General features: G+C 40.6%; 1 protein-coding gene across 1 annotated transcript; it reads right to left on the bottom strand.

Annotated features, from left to right (window-relative positions):
* Positions 1–4,404: 4,404 nt before the first annotated feature.
* PRSS58 (serine protease 58) lies at positions 4,405–20,890 on the bottom strand. Its single transcript, XM_059932618.1, is given in 6 exon segments — positions 4,405–4,554; positions 4,638–4,774; positions 10,166–10,425; positions 10,645–10,757; positions 10,759–10,784; positions 20,851–20,890. Coding segments are annotated over 6 exon segments (726 nt in total).
* Between the last annotated feature and the right edge of the window lie 1,872 nt (positions 20,891–22,762).

Raw genomic sequence — 22,762 nt, 5'->3', positions numbered from 1 at the left:
AAAAAACACCAGCAGATCTGATAACAGTGGACCGATGTGAGTCAATATGCTAAAGTATCACAGCCTTCTCTCTCGCTCACAGACCTGTTAGTTATATTAACTGATTCAATGCCCCTTGAGCAGAAGGGAGCTGGAGAATGGACTCTATTCTAACACTGAGAGTCTTCGAGCTTATAGAAAAGTGACCAGTGTCTATTTACCTGGCGACTTGTGCTCAGCAGACAAGAACATAGCTTACTTTTTTGAGGGAACCTGAATGAGTTCTAATTTGTGGTGATGGGAAGACATGGTTCGTGCCACCCTCTGATCAGAGTGGGGCTTATGAAAATTGAGGGATTCATGGATTCTTTTTTTTTAACCTAAGTCTTTCCGAGAGCAATTCAATGGGGCTCTGAATTTATTTCCTTATTTCCTACTTGTACCACTGTCGGGGGAGGTGCACTTTTTAATCTACAACTGGTAGAATTGCTACAACTATTACAATCTCTCCCTGGCCTGTGACGTGAGGGCTTTTGTGGTAGAAAAGGCTAAGAGGAAGTTGACAGAAACTTCCTTTAGTAAATCTAAAGCATGAGCATATTGCCGAGATCAGTACCACCAACACAGACTTGAACTGTGCTGGGTGGTAATTTCTATTATAATCCCATTCAGTTCTGCAGCTTGGCCCAAGTCAAAAGAGTAGTGGGGAATGATAGTGTTCGATTATTAGGTAATCAGGTGGTAATGCCAATTATAGTTGCTGTTCCATACGTAGCCTCATTACCAGAGCAAATAAATACAGTCCTTCATTCTTGGTATGCAACTATTCACCTAGCAAGTGCATTTGTGTTGTTGTTTAACAGCTTTATTGAAATATAATTGTCATACGATAAACTGCATATATTTAAAACGTACAATTTGATGAGTTTGACAGGTTTGTTAAACATGTGATTAAATCGTCACCACAGTCAAGATAATGAACATATTTATCACGCGTAGAAATGTTTCCCTTTGCATTACCTCTCCCTCACTCCACTTTCTTCATCCTTGCCTACACTAGACCACTTATCTGCCTTCAGTCACTGTAGATCTGTGTGCATGTAGATAAAACTGGAGTCATACTGTATGTATTCATTTTGTCTGACTTATTTCACTCAGCTTAATTATTTTGAGGTTATCCATGTTGATAGTTGTATCGAATGTTCATTCGTTTATATTGCTGTGAAGTATTCTATTGTATGGCTATACCACAACATTTTTTTATCTGTTTACCCATTTATGATCACGGCAAGTGCATTTTTGTACGTTGTCTTTGAGAAGTTCAGAATTACTTAGCTTTCATTTGGCAGAAACAGCAGTATATATTTCACCTCCAGAGCAATCATGATTGCTCTGGCCCTGTACATGAATGTAATCTTTAAGGGACTTGGCAGTCTCAAAGGGTACCATACTGGTCTGCTGTATTGATGATATCATGTCGATAGGACCAGACAGCAAGTAGCAAGTTTCCCAGATGTCTTGGGAAAACAGATGTGTGGTAATGAGTAGGTGATGCAACAAGTAAAAATAGAATCACCTGCTTCTGCAGTGAAGCTTGTGGGTGTATGGTGGGTTCCTCCACTGAAATGAACGCATTGTTGAAACTTGTGCTCTCCACCATTAAGAGTGATGTCCGAAGGTCTCTAAATTTTATGAGCAACATATATCTCATTAGGATATCATGCTCTGAGCCATTTAATGAGTGATCTAAAAAGTTGCTAGTTTAGGGAGAGACTAAGTCAGAAAAGATTCTCCAGCCTGCACAAGTTGAAGTGCAATTGGTTCTGTTTCTTGGGTTTAAACTCTGTAGCTCCAATGGTGCTAACAGTATTTTTAGCAACCTAGATGAAGTGTATGGCAAAGCCTAATAAGAAAATCAATACAGAGACCCCTAAACTAGGTAGCAAAGTCATGGTAGCTTTTTGGGAAATAGCTTCTGGTTTGCTACTAGGGTCAGGTGGAGATTAAATGCCAGACTGCTGACCACCAGTTGACCATGAAACTTGCTCTAGGTGGGGCTACCTGCCTCTCCTTGTCATTAACTTGGATATGCTCAGTAGCATTCCATTCTCAATTAGAAACGTAAATGGAGCAGAGGTAAATCAGGCCCTGAGTGTCCAAATTAGTTGCATAAGCAATTGCTCTGGGCAACCTTTCCTCAATCCACACTTATGACCTCAAAGAGATTTCTCCCTGAACAGTTCGCTGAGGGTGAAAAGACTTCACCTTGATTATGCATAACTTTGGTTGATATATTGGTCCAATTGCACGTGTACTGTTGTGATATTAAAACCCTTCAGAGGGATGCCATGAAGGAAAAAGGAGAATTGAATTCTTCTCAGGAGACAAAAGCTCAATCAACATATCTAGTTCTCTTTCTTGAGGTCAAGATTTATTTGAATTTCTTAGGAGTGGCTGGTGGTCTTCCCTGGTAGGCAATCAGAAAGAGCAAGACGGGGGAATGGAGATAAGCTATTTGAGGAAGAATTATGTACAAGCATTCTTCAAGGTCAGCTTGGAGCAGGAAAATGTGTCCCATGAGAATTCTCACCAAAATGCTCTCACTGCAGAAGACTTTAACGATCAGATAGACAAGCTGGTCTGTTCTGAAGTCCTTCCTCGTTGTTCTGAGTGGTTTTTAAATGGCTCCACAAACAAAGTGAGCAATGGAACCAAACGGAGCATATGCAGAGACTTCTTGCAAAGACCCAATTTGCCAGTGTCGGTGACCAATCTCACCCTTAATATAATGATGACATATCACTGATACCCCAGGTCTCCCACCAGCCATGTGGTGGGAGATGAGCCCCTTTTTGTCACAGAGGGAGTAGCTATTTATTCTCACTGCACATGACATATTCTTTTTTTTTTTTTGGCTGTGCCACGTGGCTTGTGAGATCTTAGTTCCTCGACCAGGGATCAAACCCACACCCTCGGCAGTGAAAATGCAGAGTCCTAACTACTGGACCACCAGGGAATTTCCGACATATTCTAGATTTGGATTTTTCTTTCTTTTGCCATCGTCACTCTCAGCACCACCATCCTTGAATCCCTTATATATTCCACAAAAATGGAATGTACTTTCCAACCAAGGAAGTTACCTTACTTACCTTACTGGTAGCAGTGAGACAGTAGGCTGATGCCCATGGAATTCAGTGACCTTACCATCTGCTTCATCACCTAGGATCAGTTGGCTTTGTAAGACATCAGTATGATCTATTGAAACTGTAGCACCATTTCAAACTGGGAAACATCTACAGAGGCTGAGGTGCTTTCCTGCAAAAACCATCTGTTTCTTCCAAAGCAAAAAAAAATTCAACTAATGACATACATGAAGGTGAAGTGCTCACAATAGCACTGAATAATCCACACACAATGTTGCTGTTCAACACCGCAAGCTGGGCTTTATTGACTTAGAGGTTTTAGAACCTAGTGAGCACAAGATTTTCTGCTGGAACTTCTGCTTCCTGAGAGGAGTTCTCTTCTTGCCTAGCTAGACCATAAGGGTGTAATAGTCCCCTGGTAATGGCCACAGACAGAACTCTCTAGAACTCGGTTTTGTTTTTGTGGTTTTGATTCTCAGTCAACTGACCAAAGGCCACTACCCATAGAAAAGTATCAGTTGAAACTCTCAGGTGGTAAATGGAGCTGCAGAGGTGAAATGAAAAGAAAAGGAAGGAAGAAAAAGGCAAGAGTGATAACTGGGGGAGAATGCAGTTCCCGGGGCAGCTGGCATAATAGAAAGAGCCCACGTGCACGTATATTGGCAAAATCCATCCTGGACTCCCTGTTCATCTGCTGTGTCCTAAGCCCCAATTAACTTTTGTATTAACCTCTCAGAGCGCAAGTCCCTACTGAGAATCCTGCAAAATGAATGTCCAGAATCTGTGTCTGGTGCTGAGAGTTGTGTGGGCAGGGGGAAACCAAGCACCATTCCTCCAACAGCACCCCTCCTTAAACCCGCTCCCTTCCCTGGGACCTCTATGTAGCTCCATCCTTCTCAGACTTCCGTTTGCCATGTGTAACTTGCCAAAAGCACATGCTATTGAATTCTGTTCAAGTAGTAGGGGTTTTGTCGCCCAAGATGGCAATCGAGTGGCCTTTTTATTTCAATAAGTCAATGATCAATTCATTAGAGAGAACACAATTGCCACTCCATAAATTCCAACTGCCTAAGGGGTATGGAGTTTGCCATCATCATCATTAGGTGAGGAGGGAGGGCTGCCATGTATAATCACAGTACAGGTAGGTACCAGTCACCCACTCTGTGGGGCAGGGGTGAGACAGGTATGTATGATGCAACTCAGAACACTGATTAGATTTAATTCTGAGGCTGGACTTGGGGACAGGTGGTGTCGTATGGTCTAGAATTCCCATCATGAGAGCTCAGTTGTTCTGGATGGTATTTTCAATCCAGGGTATGTAGTTAATGATTCTGGTATAGATGCCAACATCGGCTCTCAAAACACATCCATCTGCAAAAGTCAGGATTCCTTGAAGTACCCCATCGCACATGGCAGGGGCAGCTGTGACTTCCTGCCAGGAAAAAGGAAACCGGGTTATTTTTCTGGCAAAGGGCACAATAAAATGGGAAAATTAAGGCATTGAGAGTACATTACCTTGCAGGGCAGCCTCCTTCCTGGCACGATGCCCACGCACATCATACTATCTCTGATGTAGGTTTTATAGGCTTCGCGCCACTCAGTCTCGGATATTACAGAGATATTGACATTCTGCAGTGAGTCGGGGTCCTTGTCTAGAGGAAAGAAAGAAATAGAACTTTAAGTGTTATGAGATACCAAACTTTCTTTTTTCCTTTCCCTCTTTTTCAACATATTTCATCTCCTGGTAGAAAGGAAGAGTTCAAACACTGAGAGAAATCACAACTATGACCACTACGACCATAGGAAATGATCAGATTAACAATTTCTCATGATACAAAGTGTCTATCTGCTTATAAAAGAGATTAAATTCTTGGAAGTTAGATGTAAATATAAGACATTTCTGCAATGAAATGAAATAAATTACTTAAAATTTTTCTGGCAATTCAGACATTTAAAAAGTGTCCTTTGAGTTGGAATTTTATTCATTCAATTTTATTTTACTTTTTGAGCTCCCATGTTTTTTATTTGTCCCATATTTTACATTAATCACTGTCTCCTTTCTAATTTTTTAAATTGAAATATATTGACAAGAAACACTGTATAAATTTAAGGTATATAGCATATTGATTTGACACATTTGAATATTGTAATATGATTGCCATTGGGGCAATAGTTCACCTCTACCACCTCACATAATCATCATTTCTTTTTTGTGGTGGGAAAAATTAAGATCTAGTACCTCAGCAAGTTTGATTGTAATACAATATAGCTAACTATATTCACTATACTGTGTATTAGATTTCCAGAACTTATTTATCTACTAGTTGCAAGTTTGTGCCCTTAAACAAGGTCTCTCCTATTCTGAGAGTTTGAAGGAATTTAGTGAGCTCTAAGCCAAATTTTTCATTTAAAATCACTCAAAAAGTGGTTTTCTTAAACCCATAAAACTAGGATTTGAAACTAAGTCTCCTCATTCCTAATTCAAGTTATTTCCTTTATATCAGTGGTTCACACATACTATGAACTGTGCAGACCCATAACACAATTTTTCCAATCTGCAACAAAATGAGAAAAACAAGAGCAAAGTAGTATCTCCACATATGTTAGTTTTCTTGCCAAAGATTCTCCTTTAGGAGGAAGTATTTTAGTTTAAGATTTTGTTTTTTTTTAATGGGTGTGTGTTTATTTGAGTGTCTTTATTTGAAAATAATATATTAATTCTTTAAAAGAAAATGATTGAGATTCTTTGCCTTATTTTCCAGTCCAGCAATAATTGTATAGCTCAACATTTCTTTTGGGAATGTTTTTTTTGGAAATGCTTACTTAACTACTTCATGAGCCAGATCAAAATAAACTGCATTTTTTTGTAAGTTACGTCTCTTTTTGACTCAAGTGACACACCCAGATGAATCAAACATACTGCTTAACAGAAGGACATCTGCCTATTTCCAAAACTCAAATTGTCTCTCAAAGGACAAGGAAATTCTACTTTTTCTTTTTTAAATTGGAATATAGTTGATTTACAATGTCGTGTTACTTTCTGCTGTACAGAAGGTGAATCAGTTACATATACATATATATTCTTTTTTAGGTTACTTTCCCATATAGGTCATTGCAGAGTATTGAGTAGAGTTCCCTGTGCTATACAGTAGGTCCTTATTAGTTATCTATTTTATATATAATAGTGTGTATATGTCAATCCCAACCTCCCAGTTTATCCCTTTCCCCCTTCCCCACCCCCCACCCCCGACCCCTGGTAACCATAAGATTGTTTTCTACATCTGTGATTCTATTTCTGTTTTGTAAATAAGTTCATTTGTACCATTTTTTTAGGTTCCACATACAAGCGATATCATATATTTGTCCTTCTCTGTCTGACTTACTTCGCTCAGTATGACAGTCTCTAGGTCCATCCATGTTGCTGCAAATGGCATTATTTACTTCTACTTTATGGCTGAGTAATATTCCATTGTATATATGTACCACATCTTCTTTATCCTTTCCTTTGTTGATGGACATTTAGGTTGCTTCCATGTCCTGGCTATTGTAAATAGTGCTGCAATGAACATTGGTGTGCATGTATCTTTTTGAATTATGGTTTTTTCTGGGTATATGCCCAGGAGTGGGATTGCTGGATCATATGGTAGCTCTATTTTTAGTTTTTTAAAGAAACCTCCATACTGTTCTTCATAGTGGCTGTACCAATTTACATTCCCATCAACAGTGTAGAAGGGTTCCCTTTTCTCCACACCCTCTCCAGCCTTTATTGTTTGTAGATTCTTTGATGATGGCTATTCTGACCAGTGTGAGGTGATACCTCATCATAGTTTTGATTTGTATTTCTCTAATAATTAGTGACGTTGAGCATCTTTTCATATGCTTTTTGACCATCTGTATGTCTTCTTCGGAGAAATGTCTATTTAGATCTTCCACCCATTTTTTGATTGGGTTGTTTGTTTTTATGTTATTGAGCTGCATGAGTTGTTTGTATATTTTGGAGATTATTTCCTCTCGTCAGTCGCTTCATTTGCAAATATTTTCTCCCATTCTGAGAGAATGTCTTTTTGTTTTGTTTATGGTTTCCTTTGCTGTGCAAAAGCTTTTAAATTTAATTAGGCCCCATTTGTTTATTTTTGTTTTTATTTGCATTACTCTAGGAGGTAGATCAAAAAAGATCTTGCTTCGATTTATGTCATAGAGTGTTCTGCCTGTGTTTTCCTCTAAGAGATTTATAGTATCTGGCCTTACATTTAGGTCTTTAATCCATTTTAAGTTTATTTTTGTGTTAGTTTATTTTTGTGTTAGGGAGTGTTCTAATTTCATTCTTTCACATGTAGCTGTCCAGTTTTCCCAGCACCACTTATTGAAGAGACTGTCTTTTCTCCGTTGTATATTCTTGCCTCCTTTGTCATAGATTAGTTGACCATAGGTGCGTGGGTTTATCTCTGGACTTTCTATCCTGTTCCATTGATCTATATTTCTGTTTTTGTGCCAGTACCATACTTTTTTTGATGACTGCAGCTTTGTAGTGTAGTCTGAAGTCAGGGAGCCTGATTCCTCCAGTTCCGTTTTTCTTGTTTTAGAGGATGTTATACTGGGTGATATAAGCCAGAAACAGAAAGACAAATACTATCTCACTTTAATGTGAAATCTAAAAAAGCCAAATGCATAGAAACAGACAGTAGAATGCTGGTTACCAAGGACTAGGGGCTGGAGGATATAGGGGTATGTTGATCAAAGGGTACAAACTTTCAGTTGTAAGATGAGTTGGTTCTGGAGGTTCAATGTACAGCATGGTGACTAGAGTTAATATTGCTGTATGGTGTACTTGAAATTTTCTAAGAGAATAGATCTTTTTTTTTTAACATCTTTATTGGAGTATAATTGCTTTACAATGGTGTGTTAGTTTCTGCTTTATAACAAAGTGAATAAGTTATACATATACCTATGTTCCCATATCTCTTCCCTCTTGCGTCTCCCTCCCTCCCACCCTCCCTATCCCACCCCTCTAGGTGGTCACAAAACACCGAGCTGATCTCCCTATGCTATGCGGCTGCTTCCCACTAGCTATCTATTTTACATTTGGTAGTGTATATATGTCCATGCCACTCTCTCACTTCGTCCCAGCTTACCCTTCCCCCTCTCCGTGTCCTCAAGTCCATTCTCTAGTAGGTCTGCGTCTTTATTCCTGCCCTGCCACTAGGTTCTTCAGAACCTTTTCTTTTTTTAGATTCCATATATATGTGTTAGCATTGGTATTTGTTTTTCTCTTTCTGACTTACTTCACTCTGTATGACAGACTCTAACTCCATCCACCTCACTACAAATGACTCAATTTCGTTTCTTTGTATGGCTGAGTAATATTCCATTGTATATATGTGCCACATCTTCTTTATCCATTCATCTGTCGATGGACACTTAGGTTGCTTCCAGGTCCTGGCTATTGTAAATAGAGCTGCAATGAACTTTGTGGTACATGACTCTTTTTGAATTATGGTTTTCTCAGGGTATATGCCCAGTAGTGGGATTGCTGGGTCGTATGGTAGTTCTATTTTTAGTTTTTTAAGGAACCTCCATACTGTTCTCCATAGTGGCTGTATCAATTTACATTCCCACCAACAGTGCAAGAGGGTTCCCTTTTCTCCACACCCTCTCCAGCATTTATTGTTCGTAGATTTTTTGATGATGGCCATTCTGACTGGTGTGAGATGATATAAGAGAATAGATGTTAAGTGCTCTCACCACACACACACAAACGCAAGGTGAATATGTGAGGTGGTGGATAATTAGCTTGATTGGGGCTATCATTTTACAATGTATCAATATATGTCTATCAAAACATGAATTTTTATACCTTAAGAATGTACAGTGCTTATCTGTCAATTATACCTCACTAAAGCTGGGAAAAAAAGAATTTCTACTTTTGTGATATATTCAAGAAAATGTATCCCAAGATCTGAAGGTATTTATCAAAAAGTGGTTTAAAAAGGTTTGAGTAATGGCAGCATTGTTAGGATAAGTGTGTAGCCACCTCTTGGCTTCTGTAAAAGAAAGTGGAAGTGGATGGAAAAAATGTAATCTGACAAGCTTGTTAAAAATTAATCTCCTTTCCATACTATGATGTCTAGTGTATGCTGTATATTAAATATATTCAGACTTACTCATGAGTAAAAATGTATTAATTCTTCCTAAGGGACTCTATCATAGTTTTTTCTTATTGTTACTCACCTCCCCCCACCTCCAGTACTCACTGCCATCTTGATTAATAGCTAGAGACAGTTGATTAGGATTTGCATGAAAAATACGGAATAGGATAGTGGGAAGAGGGAAGACAGACACAAAACTTAGAAAAGAGAAGGCTGTCTTCGTTTGCTCAAAGTTTTTTCATGTAGTCTGAAACACGTGGCATAGGAGAAAGCTTAGGCAGAACATGAAATTCAGTAGTTTTGAATTATATACGGAAGACTTCCACTGAAAAAAATGATAGTCGTTTTCCAACTTCCTGAAGAAGTGAGTGAGTGTTCATTTTCAGAATGTTACCAGTTAAAAATACTTGAGAAATATTTTCTTAAACTTTTGTTGATCTGTATCACAATTTTGCATATGGAAGTTCTGCATGATTTAGCACAATATTATGTATTTATCTTACGTTTAACACATAAACATTATTTCATGCTATTTCAAGGCTTTCAGTTTCTTTATTGCCTGAAATGGTTGGAAACCATCTGATACAGTTTGTGCCATATTTAAGAATTCAGAAAATTAAGGCTCCAAATGTAAAGTGACCGACCAGCTGTCATACAGCAAATTAAGACCAGAATACAAATGTCCTGTTTCCACTAACACCACGTCTATCAGATATGAAAGCAAAGATGTAGAAAGATACAGTGGGAAACAAAAGATTGCAGGATTTCTGCAGTGAGGCTCTAGGGAAGGGAAAGGAGATGAAAGGATGAATGAAAAGGTTAGAAGAGAGCTCAAGGTTAGAAGAAGCCAAGAGTGGAGGCGGGAGAGATGCATGTCTGGTTCTGAGAGCTACTCACAGAGATCACACACATTGTAGGTCCAGGTGGAGACAGTGCACATGGTGTCTTCAGTGGCAGGTTCTTTGGCCAGGCTGGCCAGTTTCACATAGTCATTGAGTTCAATATGGGTTTGCAGCTTGATTAACATGAAGTTATGCTCAATAGAAGTGATGGAGAATTGTGGATGATGAATCATCTTCTCAAAACCAACCACTTGTATATGCTTTTCTTCTTTTAGATTTGATGGTTTTGTAACCCCCAGTATTAACTGAAGCTTCCTGGAGCAATAGGGATATTCATGAGAGGACTTAACAGACATGGCTTATCCATCCTTATGGGCCTTTATTAGCTCCTCCCCAAAGCCTTTTCTCTACTACTGAACATCCCCAGAAGGCCTCTCTAATCCTATTTAATTGGGTGGATCCCAGGCAGGATTCTGGTCTGTGCCCAACCTGAGAACCCAGAATGTAGGTTGATGTTGGGGGCTTATTACTCACAGTAAGTTACAGTGTGCAGCTGTGATCACCCAAAGGGGGTGGATCAGGCCTCCAACACAAGGCAAGTAATCAGATTTCAAGTAGATCATGTAGGGGGGGAGTGATGACGTCTTTGTAATCTGGGTCAAAGGTCAAAACAACTGGAGAGAGAAACAGAGACCGGAAATGCTGAGATTGTTTTTCAGGTATCATTAGAGAAAACAAAGGAAGCTAACTCGATAGACTCAAGTCCCCCCACCCTTCTCTCCAGTACCTTTATCTGTAAGTTGAATTTGTAAACTGAATTTCTTTGTTCTAAAACAAGAAAAAATGATAGAAACATATCTATTTCAAAAGATAAAAGGTGTTTTCTCTTTTAGTTGTCCATAAGCATTCTTCAAAGTAAAATACAACCTTCCTTAAATACTTTCCATGATTCAGTGGACATATGTTAAATCAACTCATTTTTCTACCATTTTTAGAATGCTTTGACCAATCTTAACCCTTTCTCCTGACAATGCTAGGCTGAGTGATATGTGTCATTTAAAGAACAGAGCAAATGCTAACTGAGTCTGAGAGGGAGGAAATCATTCATTCATTCAACAAGTAAATATTAAGCATCTAGTGTGTGTCAGGCTCTAAGGGCTTGTGCTACATAGTGAACAAAACAGAAATATTTCTGCACTCATACATTCTAATGAGTGGAGACGTTCAATAATAATAAATACAGGGACTTCCCTGGTGGCGCAGTCGTTAAGAATCCGCCTGCCAGTGCAGGGGACACGGGTTCATGCCCCAATCTGGGAAGATCCCACATGCCGGGAGCAAAAAAGCCCGTGCGCCACAACTACTGAGCCTGCACTCTAGAGCCTGCAAACCACAACTACTAAAGCCAGCAAGCCACAACTACTGAGCCCGTGAACCACAACTACTGAGCCACAACTACTGAAGCCTGTGCACCTAGAGCCCGTGCTCCACGACAAAGAGAAGCCACTACAATGAGAAGCCCGTGCACCGCAATGAAGAGTAGCCCCCACTTGCGCGACTAGAGAAAGCCCTCGCGCAGCAACGAAGACCCAACGCAGCCAAAAATAAATAAATAAATAAATAAATTTATTAAGAAAAAAAAGAAGTAGGTTACTCAATGGGATAATCCAAGTGGTATATACAGGTATATGCTGTAAAATTTTTTCAGCTTTGTTTTACGTTTGAAAACTTGCATAATAAAATGTCAGAGAAACATTTTTAAAAATGGAGGTATGTGCCTCAGAGCGTACCATAAGAAGTGAAGACGTTCACTTCTACATTGTGTGCAAGGAAGTATTACCCAGAAGTTAAAATTTATCTGGGTCTTAGAGAAGAGAAAGGAGCTTGTCTGACATAAAAAGAAGAGAAAAAATAATTCAAAAAGAGGGAAGGGCTTCTATAAAGGCATGAGTGCGTGAAGCAACGTGGTGTGTTTGTGGAAATACTACCAAGTATAATAGGGGGACTGTTAAGAGCTGGGTGGAGACATAAGCAGAAATTAAAGAATGAGAAGCCTTATCTTTTAAGTCTTGTATATATAAGACTTGCATTGTCTTTTATTGCGTAGGAATTAAGGAACCAATACATTCATTATTTCACAAAGTTCTATTGAATGTTGTAGAGGATAGAGCCGTGCCCCATTTCACACCCTGCATAATCCCCGAGTGCCTCCCCTTGAGTGTGGGTGGGACTTGTGACTTGCTTCTAACAGAATATGGCCAAAGTTATGGGTTGTCTTCCCCATGATTATGTTAATCTATTGCATTAACATTGTATAAATACCCATCTTGCTAGCATGCACAAGGGAGATTCTTCATGCTGCTGGACAAAGTAGGCAGCCTTGTTGAGGAAGCCCAGGTGGCAAAGAACTATGTACGGGTGACCTACCTGTACCAAGTACAGCCTCAAGGCCCTGAAGACGGCTTTCAGCTCACAGCCAGCAAAAAGCAAGGGTCCTGTGTAATGCAACCACAAGAGAATGGATTCTACCAACAACCTGAATAAATTTAGAAGCAAATTCTTCTCCCAAAGACTTGCTAGACCCTGAGGAGAGGACCCAGCTAAGCCAGGCTTGAACTCTTGACTCACAGAAACCATAAGATAATAAAGGTTGTCTTAAGCTGTACAATTTGCAGTAATGCTTTTACACAGCAATAGAAAACTATTACAAATGTACACTAGGTGCTGGCACTTTATTAGATGACTGAGTAAGAAGGGGGAGGAGAATCTTGCCCTCATAGATCGTGAAGACTAATAGGGGACACGGAAGTTATAAGACCTACTATCATGAATGTCACAATGTGAGAAATAAAGGGAGGTAGAAAAACACATAGTTGGGACCCTAAGGCAAGGGCCAGAAGAAGACCTCCTTGAGGAAGTGCTGTTTGAGGCTTGAACGATGAGTAGAAGTTAATCAAATGGGGAGATGGGGAAGAGATCTCTGGGAAGATGAACAAGGACTCCAAAGAGAGCAGAGTACACACAAAAGAATACAAAGAGAGACAGAGAAGGATCTTACAAAACAGACCTTTCAGTAATTGCCAAGTAAGAACGGCCTGCAAACAAGACGAGGAGGCAACCAGAGAGCAGATCAAGGGAACGTGTCCTTGGGCACGATATTTTAGATGGGAGAGGCTTTATCTTGCTTAAATGGTGACAGGAAGAATCCAATTGATAGGGGAAGTTGAAAAATACTGAAAAGTGGAGATAATAAAGCAAGTCCATGAGGGTGTCAGAGGAGAGGAGATCCATATCACAGGCAGAGATAGAAGCTGTTGATAATAAGGCTTCATTTGCAGGAAGGATGGGAAAAAAAATAAGAAAAAAGTCTAAGTATGTTTTCAGATTGGGGGATGAAAAGTGGACTGAGGTATCTTCTGAGGGTTTCAGTCTCTCTCCTCCCAAACCAGAGGTCGTCTGCTGAAGGCGAGCCCTGAAAGTTGGAGGAAGAGAGGAGAACATTTGAAATGGTCGTTATGGAGAATGTTATAGATGATGATTTGGAAAATATAGGATGGTCAATAAGTGCTGAAGATGTAATTTAAGAGTTACATGAAGTTAACTGAATCACTTTGCTGTACACCTGAAACTAACACAGTGTTGTAAATCAACTATGTCAATTAAAAAAAAAGTTACAAGAAGTGATCAGATGAGCATTTTATTAAAAACTCTGGAGCAAATATAGATGTGATTCAGTAAAGGGAGCAGGGAGCATTGGTCAGTGAATCAGAGACAGGAAGCAGGGCGTAACTAGGGACAAGCCCACTGGAGAAGAAAGGCAAACACAGGGGCTTGTGGTTCCGATGGGCCAAAGATTACAAGAAAAAGAAGTGTAGTTGAATTAAATGGGCTTGGTGTCCAAATTTGAGGATATGGTTTTTCTCTATGTGCCAGGATAAGCGTGGTCTTAGTCATAACCCAGATGGTTTTTCTGTTTTGTTATTTTTGTTGTTTTGTTTTGCTTTGCTTTGGTAGGAGAGAAAAAGCATCCATGCTCAGAGTATATCAATGACCAAAACCCAACCCACCTCAGCAATCTCTACAGACACACAGATTCACCACCTCCCTCATGAGATGCAGCTCCAAATCTCTTCACTCTTTGCAGAGTCTTTTTCTCCTGTGGCATGATTCTCTCTGCTCATCTCACTGGCCCTCTCTGTTCCTCTTTCCCTTTTTAACAGGTAATCCCATATCATACTGCCCCTCCCCTACATGTAACTCCAAAGCCTCTCATATATCACTTGAGCCCCTACTTTTGGGTCATTCAGCATCCTCTCAATTCTGTATTCTTAGGTGTCCTGGTCAGTGGGTTTGGGATGCTGTACATCTCCTCACTTTATGCCAGTGTGAGAGAAGCACTGAGCATCCACCAGAGCTCTTCCCAATAGCACAGAGCTTTACTAAGGTCTGCACCTACTACCTATAAACACAGAACCCACCCCGTTGTTACTATTTGGATATCACCTGAGAGCCAGATCTTTGTCTGCTTGAAACGACCATCTCTAGTTCCTTCAAGGATCTCACATATAACATGCCCCATCTCTCTGATTCATAACCATTGTTCCTGATCCATTACACATGAAAACATTGTTTCTCTTTATATTACTGTTTAGAACCACCATCTAGGCCGTTGTGAAAGTCAGAAACTCAGCTGACTTTCCCTGACTCTGCCCCTGTTGTTTCTACTCACAGTCAGTATGTCTAAAATGTACAGACTCTGCTTCCCTACATCTCCCAATTCAGAAGTTTGACAATGTTTCATTTACCATGGTGGCTTTAATGACACACCCTCTGATGCCTACAAGATAAAAATCTAAATTCCATTACCAAACAGGTCAGGCCCTTTGCTATCTAACACTTACCTGCTATAAATAATACTCTTTTATCACATTCTCTCTCCCCCTCTGCAAACAATTTTCTACCCTCCAGTATTACTTATTTACATATATTTTCCAGAACACATCACAGTTTTTATGCTTTTCTGACTTTTACTTAACTAAACCTCAGTTTTACAATATTCTCCCCGAATTTGTCTGCCTTTTGGATGGTACCTCCCGTGACTCTGGTACCCTAATGTTTTTTCTCCTATACTCCCATGGAACTTATTGCTCATTCCATTGTAGCAATTGTCACAAGGTATTGGCTAACTGATGGCAAAGTCTGTGTCATAATGTATCCCTAGCATATGCAGTACCTACCAAATAGCTGATATTTCAATAATTTTTGAATGAACAAATGGTGAGGATGTTGCTGAATTTCTCATCATGTTTACAGTTTATGTGATAAAGAGATCAGGGGCCACAGCCCAAGTTTTTAGTGTCATTTTTTTTTTTAATGAATTCTGTTCAAGAACAAGAAAGATAGAGTTGTGGATCCAGTGTAGAAATCAAGAAGATACTGCACTGAAGGGATGGAGGAACAGAGGAGCCTCAGTGGCTTTCAATGACTCTCATGAGCCATCTTGCATAAGGATAAACTTCTGTGAAGAATCCTTCACTTCCCAGGGTGACACTTCCTTTTGCCCAAGTCAAGATGCCATGCAACCTCCCACCGCAGATGGCTGGAGCTGCTGAGACTTCCTGCCAGAGAGAGGGAACAGGAGATCAATAGTGCTTTGTCCTCGTGGAACAAGAATTAATTGCAAGAAGTGGCACATTATAGTAGCAGAAGCATCTAACGGCCTGGAATCATTTTTCTTGAGAGGTGGCAAACCTCTCTTCACATCCACGTAGGGCTCACCTCTCTTGGTTTGAATTTGACCAAACTGAGAGCAAGTAGGAGGAGAAAGGACAAATGGCTCTCCCACCGAATCTCTCCCACTGTAAAGGAAGGCAGGGGAGTTGATGAGAAATCCAGAGACTGAGGAGAAAGAGGAGAAGGGCCCCAGGCCTTCTTGATGGGCACCATTTGGTTTCCTATGGGCACCTCTCCTCCTCATGGACCCCTTGCTATCTTCCTGTCTGGGGAAGGGAAAGATACCTTATTTTCAGATAAGGTCTTTAGAGGTTGTCCCACACACATGATGTTTATTGCCATTCTTTCATCTTGCATATTCTGGCACTCATCGTAGGGAAGAGTATATTGGTTTATCCAAGTCAGCATGTCAGGGTCACTAACTGTGGGGAAGAGAAATGAAGTCCAGGGTTACTCTCCTTATCACATATACTCTTGTGATCAGCCTCTACTTTGTGAATACATTAATACCCGAGAATATTTATGGCAGGTATCAGACATTCCATCCTTCTTAGAGTCCTTTGTTCAGTGTCTCTGTGTCAGACCAGTGGATTCAGAGCATTATGTGAGCCTTATTCAGATATCATCAGATCTATAATTCTCTCTGTAGCGTGCATAACTTAGAAAGCTTGAAAAACCCACAGGAAAATTATGAATGATTGTGAGAAGAGAGAGACACAAAGCCATTGTCTCCAAGAAACCTTCATTTTTGGCACCTACTTCATCATCTTTACATTTAATCATAAAGGTATAAAACTATTTTTAATGTGTCCAAACATGCTTTTTTAGTGAGATAATTTATAAATGGATTATTTATAAGTGAATGTGAGTGTATATGTATAAATATACATATATATTTTCCCCTAAGAAGTAATATTGCTCATCTCACTCATAGCAGTTGTTACTATACTGTTAACCTCAGGATGCAAGGAGTCTAACCAAGGCATTATATAATTTTAATCTCTGGTAGAGAGTAACAAGGAGGAAGGAAACAAAAAATTAACCAGAGACTGCTCAGGCTAAGCCTAGTGTTACTTATAGAGAAGGATTTTTCTGATATATATCCAATCTAACGTCTTAAAGCAGATTAGACCAGAAAATGTCAAGTCCGAAAAGAACAAGAAGAGTTATGTTCAGTTTTAAGTTTTTATGGAAATTGAATTGAAATACATAGAACAAGCTAGGTGAAAGTAACCTAGTTACTTGAAATAATGAACTTAATAAATATTGGGAGGCTGGCACCAGAGAGCTTGTAGAATTGGTTTGTCACTATGATTCTGACATGCAGAGCCTATGGGATAAAACATTTATGTAGTTTTATTTTGTTTTCAAATGGTGTGTAATGAATTACTTTGTAAAATGTGATACAGTTACTTTGAATAAGACTTAAAATCTTCTATTTGTTCAGAAAATATGTTCACTTAGATTCCCTAGAATGTTGCTTCTACATTGAAAATGAAGTTGCCAAATACTGAGAATACAAAAGTTCCCACTTTCTACTTTGGTTTTCACAAAACAGACTGATAGACAAAACAGTCTCCCACTTTTTGTTTTTACAGAACATACGAATTGTTCTGTAACTACCAGAGGAGGGTTTAAACCTGATTAACACCCATGGCAATTTGCCTCAGTGAACAGGCTTTGGCAAGCCAATCAATCAATGTCACTTTTTAAAGTCAGCAAATCAGACTCGCCTCCAATAAACATGCTGAGTGCCAACCAATCAACAACAATCTCACCCAGGTAACCACGCCTCTACAGATGACGTCAACTTTCTTAAGCCCCTGAAAGTCTTCCAAACCCTGTAGGGAAAGCTTCCCACAAACCCCATGTAAGCCTAGTACTCTGCTCCTTGAGACTGATGTCAGCTCAGCATTGCTCTTCTATAATAAGCAATACATTTAGCTTTATCAGTTCATTTCAGATATCGAGTGGTGGTTCCAGCATCCTTTGATAATACTGAAAGAGAGTATAATGGTAGTATAAGGCCCTGCAGTAATCTCTCTAGGGTCAAGAGCATTACCTCATAGCAGCTATTTCCTTCAGGTATATCCCTCCACATTTTCCCCAGCGCCAAAACCTTCTCAGGATGAAGAACACAGAGTCAAACACTTACGGTTTTTATATTTACTCCAGGTCCAGGTTGGGATAAAGCAGGAATCATTAAATGATAAGGGTTCCATAGCTATGGCTATGGTTCCCACTTGGTTGTTGAGTGCAGCAGGCTTAGACAGTTTTATCATCACCAAGTCATTGTTCAGAGATCCTGCGTTGAATTCAGGGTAGGGCACCGTCATCGAGTAATTCCGTACCTGCTCTTCCTTATTTTTGATGTTGGGTTGATAAACTCCCAATCGGATTTTAACACTATGGAAGAAAGGAGGCAGGGAGTTGGAAAAGAACAGGGTCACAGAATGTCAGAATTGCAAGAAGTGTCAGAGGTGACCTCCTCCCATCATTTTAATTTTATCTCTTAGACCTGAGAACTCAAGTGACCGGCCTTGGTCTGTAAAACAGTAATAACAATAGTTTATAGGACTGTTGTGTTAGACTCAATGTATACACATAAAACCTGACATGGTATCTGCCACCTAGAACATACTCAATGCAATCTAGTTGTGATGATGGTGGTGATGGTGGTGATGGTGATGATGCTGGTGATGGTGATGATGGATGACCTGAATGAATAGGGAACAGAGATGGCACCACAATCCATTATTCCAGAGGTCTTTGCCTGCACTACACTGTCTCAAGCAACTCTTGAGCAAGCATATTGTACCCTTTGTTTCTGCATATTCTTAGGCCCTTCCCAGCTCCTCTTGGGCCCATATCATTGTATTTACCATGTGCTGCCTACACTGATTATAGATTCACAAGACTCTTAGTAGTCCATCAGGACTCCCATTTACCATCTTCCATTATATTTCCTGGACAAATTCAAACCCACAGACTTCCACTGTCAGGAGGGCAGTCACGTAACAGATACAGGAGCCACTGCCTACCACAAACAGTTCATGCATTAGGCCTGGTTGAGAGAAGAATATCCAATTTACCAGCTCCAGTTCTTGGAGGGGATGAACTGTGTTTATTGCCTTTGTATTTCTCATTAACACACAGAGCACGGCTTCAATCTGGGTCTGAGTAAACTGTTTTGAACAACCAGATGGCTGAGAGTTCTGAGTTAGAAATGACCCTTAAACTCCTGAAACTCTGGCTGGGTCCCAATCATACAACAGTTTCTCACACACAACAGAGACACTGAGGTCTGTAAGCATCATCTCGTGCAGAGTTCCTTTGCCCTTCTTCTGTTACCTGCATCACATGGCTTCTGCTAACACTTCGACCTCAGCCTGTGAACACGCACCCCTACTCATTACACTCACTCAGCGCTGGTCTCTCAGTTTGGCAAACACTCAATTATCTTTACTGCTTCAGAGACTCTGTACACTATTCCCTCTGCCTGGAATTTTTCCCAGGATTTATTCACGTGGTTGCGTCCTCCTCTTCCTGTTGGTCTCATCTCTTCAACTAGGCCTGACATGATCACCCTAAGTAAAGTAGATATCTTGCTTTATTCCTGTGTTTTACAGCTTGGCACTCTTTTTAATGTTTTATTTTGGGACATTTATTTGTTTTGGCTTACTTCCTCTACCAGAATGTGAGCTCCATGAGGGAAAACTAATTTCTGTCTTGTTCCCTTGCTGTTTTTTCAGTGCATTAAGCAGTCCCTAGAATATAGTAAATGTTCAATAAGTATGTTGAATGAATGAATATTATTTACTGTCCGTGAGAAAGAGTCTTCTGACACCTTCCTCTTTATCTCCTCCTAAACCACCCAAGTGTGTATTATTTTCCCCATTGGGAAGACGACCCTCTCTCTTCCTGGGTCTTCTAATTCCCTAGGATGCCATTAGAACTTGCTGGGATGCCTCATCAGACCTGATTTTGTTCGAATAGAACCCTCATGGCTCCCAAGAGCAAACGGATACTTACGGTAAGGGGCAGTGAGCAGCGGTCAGTACCCACTCAGGGTGAATGAGAGACCCCACACAGGGTTCCGGGAAGGACTGAAGATAGACCATGTAAGGAATAGTAAAATCTTCTGCTACGTACATCTTCTCAGTGTTGGAATCTTGGGCCGGAATGACTCCTAAAGAATCAGTGGGATCACAGGTAGAAGGAGAGACAGGGCAAGAGGTGAGAGTTGACTAGGATAGTTTTTCCCACCTTAAGGTTTTCAAGGACAATGTCAAGATCTTCAAATTATTTTTAAATATTCTTTTAAATCAAAGGGCAATCATGCATGTCACCTGAGCTCTACACATGAAGAAAACTGACACATGTCTTTGCTTGAGATGGAGGTATATTAAAGTTCTGTGAAACTAATGCAAAGGTTTATCTGAGGCTGATCAAAAACCCTGATTGGCAGTGCTGTGTATTATAAAAATGAAAAAAAAAAGAATTACTACTTTAAAAATAATAGTTTAAATTAACTTTTGCCAGGAATGAAAGGAAAAAGTTAAATACTACCTGACTTTGGTGGTGAAAGGAGTGGAAAAGCTTGGGGTAGGGCCACGAGGCTCTCAGAGCCCCTGACCCAGCCCCCCTTCCTTTCCTGCACTCACTCCTCCAAAGTCCATCTGCCCAGAGAAAGGGAAGATATACTTTTCTGGTGTCTTTTCAGGAGACGCGGCAATCTAGGAAATCACACACTCAAGAGTCCTGGGAGAGTGCAGGGGACTTACAGTTACGTATCCTAACATGCTCACAGGCACCGGAGAAGCTCAGAGAGACTGCTGGTGGGGTAAGCTGTGCATCAAGAGCGGTTCCTTTCATTTGCATCAACAGTTACATGAAGGAAATGCCCACCAACTCCTCTCTCTTCAGTTGTGGCTAGCTACTTCCCTCTCTGACCCTCCCACACACCACCGCATCTCTCCCTAAGCAGCAACAAGACCCCAGACTCACCAGCTGCACTCATGAGTGCAAAGATGAGATACCACTTCATGGCAGGCTGGGATCTCACCAGGAGCAGACAAGTCAGATCCAGCCGTCAGCTGTCTCAATCTTTAGTCCAAGCGTCCTTGGCAAGAACAGCGGGGGAGAGAAAATATTAAGTTGGGGGGTAGGGGGAGAAGCAAGGCTTTTAGAGATGTCTTCAAACGAGCCCTGATCAAAATCCAGTTACATAAGGCACACCTGAGATCTGTCTCTGATGTGGGTGAAAGGGAAAGGGGCAGACCAAGTCCAGCCCCTGGTGCCTCTTCTCGGACCCTAGAAATCTCAGGTGTACCTGCTGACATTCTCCTCCCCTCTCTGTGACACAGTCTTTCTTTGTTGTCCTCTCCTCCCTTTGTGACTGTGAACCTCTCTCCCTGCCCTCACTTGCCATCTCCCTTTTCCCCAAGAGTCCCTCTGCCCCTCTCAGAGACTCTTCAAACATTGGGGTATGAAATAGATTTAACAAACCATCCTCCCCTCGCCATTTTAGTGACGAGGATGCCGTAGGCCTCGTGGAAGTTAGCAGCCAAGTCAGGACTCGGAACGGTGTTTCCAGATTTCCCCTGATGTGTAGAACTTTACCTGAGCCCCGTGCTTCCAGAAGACAGCGGTGGGTGAAAAATTCTTGGAGATTCTGTATTCTGAGAAATGGCTTATCACAAAGAATGACCCTTCCCCACGTGAGTTTGAAAAGACTCCGTCCACTCTTTCTCATGGCTCCCATAAGACTTTGGATGACTCCTTCGTGGACGTGTGACAAGGTCAGCCACAGACCTTCCCGCTTTTGCCTGAACCACGCGGACCCTCCAGCTCCCCATTCTTTCTCTCATCAATGATTAGCTGAGCTTAGAACTGTTTCCCCCCCCCGCCCCACCCCGAATCTAACTACAACTAGAGATAAACACTTCCTTTTCAGCTAACTGAGAATTCCCCTGATTGCAAAACAACCTCAACTGTTAATCTCCCCACCTGTAACTTGTCTACATCTCCCTACAAATGTCTTAAGGCAAAAGCATCCTGCTGAGGCACCCTGATCTCCAGATCTGGGATGTTCTTCTTATTGCAATAATCTGAATAAAATCAATCTCCCTACCTGTTCAGTTTCTGTGTTTGACAATTAGTACTCTTTTTAATGCACCCCACTCCTTCTTTTTATAAGTTAGCCTTAACTTTCTGACTGCCCCCCAACCCAGAGATATGTAACAAATAGTGGTTTCAACCATGGATATTGGTTTATAGTTTTCTTGTGTTGTCTTTCTCTGACTTTGGTATCAGGGTAATGCTGGCTTTGTAGAATGAGTTGGGAAGTGTTCTCCCTTCTTCAACTTTTGGAGGAGTTTGAGCAGGGTTGGTGTTCATTCTTTGAATGTTTGTTGGAATTCTCCAGCTAAGCTGTCTGGTCCTGGGGTTTTCTGTGTTGAGAGGTTTTCGATTACTGACTCAATGTCTTTACTCATTATTGGTCTGTTCAGATTTTCTATTTATAAAGTGCTTAGAACAGCAAGTTCTAATGGTAAATAGTAAATGCTATATAAATGCTTGTTAAATAAAATAACTATAACCTTAGGATCCCCATATTTTCCAGGCCTCTGGGAACACTTTTTTATCTATGTCCAAATATTGTTGTAAGCCCTTAAATCTTTGTAACATTTCCATGTTTATTAATAGCAGTGCAGAGCATAGACTCAGGAGTCAAGCTCCTAGGTAGAGTTCAATTCCTGGCTTCAGGACTTTCTCGGTGCCTTGTCCTGATAGAAACATTTAACCTCTTTAAGCCTCAGTATTCTCATTTATAAAATGGGAGGAATATTAGCACCTAATTCATAGGATGGACATCTTGTTTGCTTCCAGGTTTTGGCAATTATAAATACAGCTGCTA

Source organism: Balaenoptera ricei, chromosome 9 (genome assembly GCF_028023285.1).
Source record: "Balaenoptera ricei isolate mBalRic1 chromosome 9, mBalRic1.hap2, whole genome shotgun sequence".
Taxonomy (NCBI): domain Eukaryota; kingdom Metazoa; phylum Chordata; class Mammalia; order Artiodactyla; family Balaenopteridae; genus Balaenoptera; species Balaenoptera ricei.
Note: the sequence above shows the minus strand (reverse complement) of the source record. Positions and strands in the feature narration are given on the sequence as shown.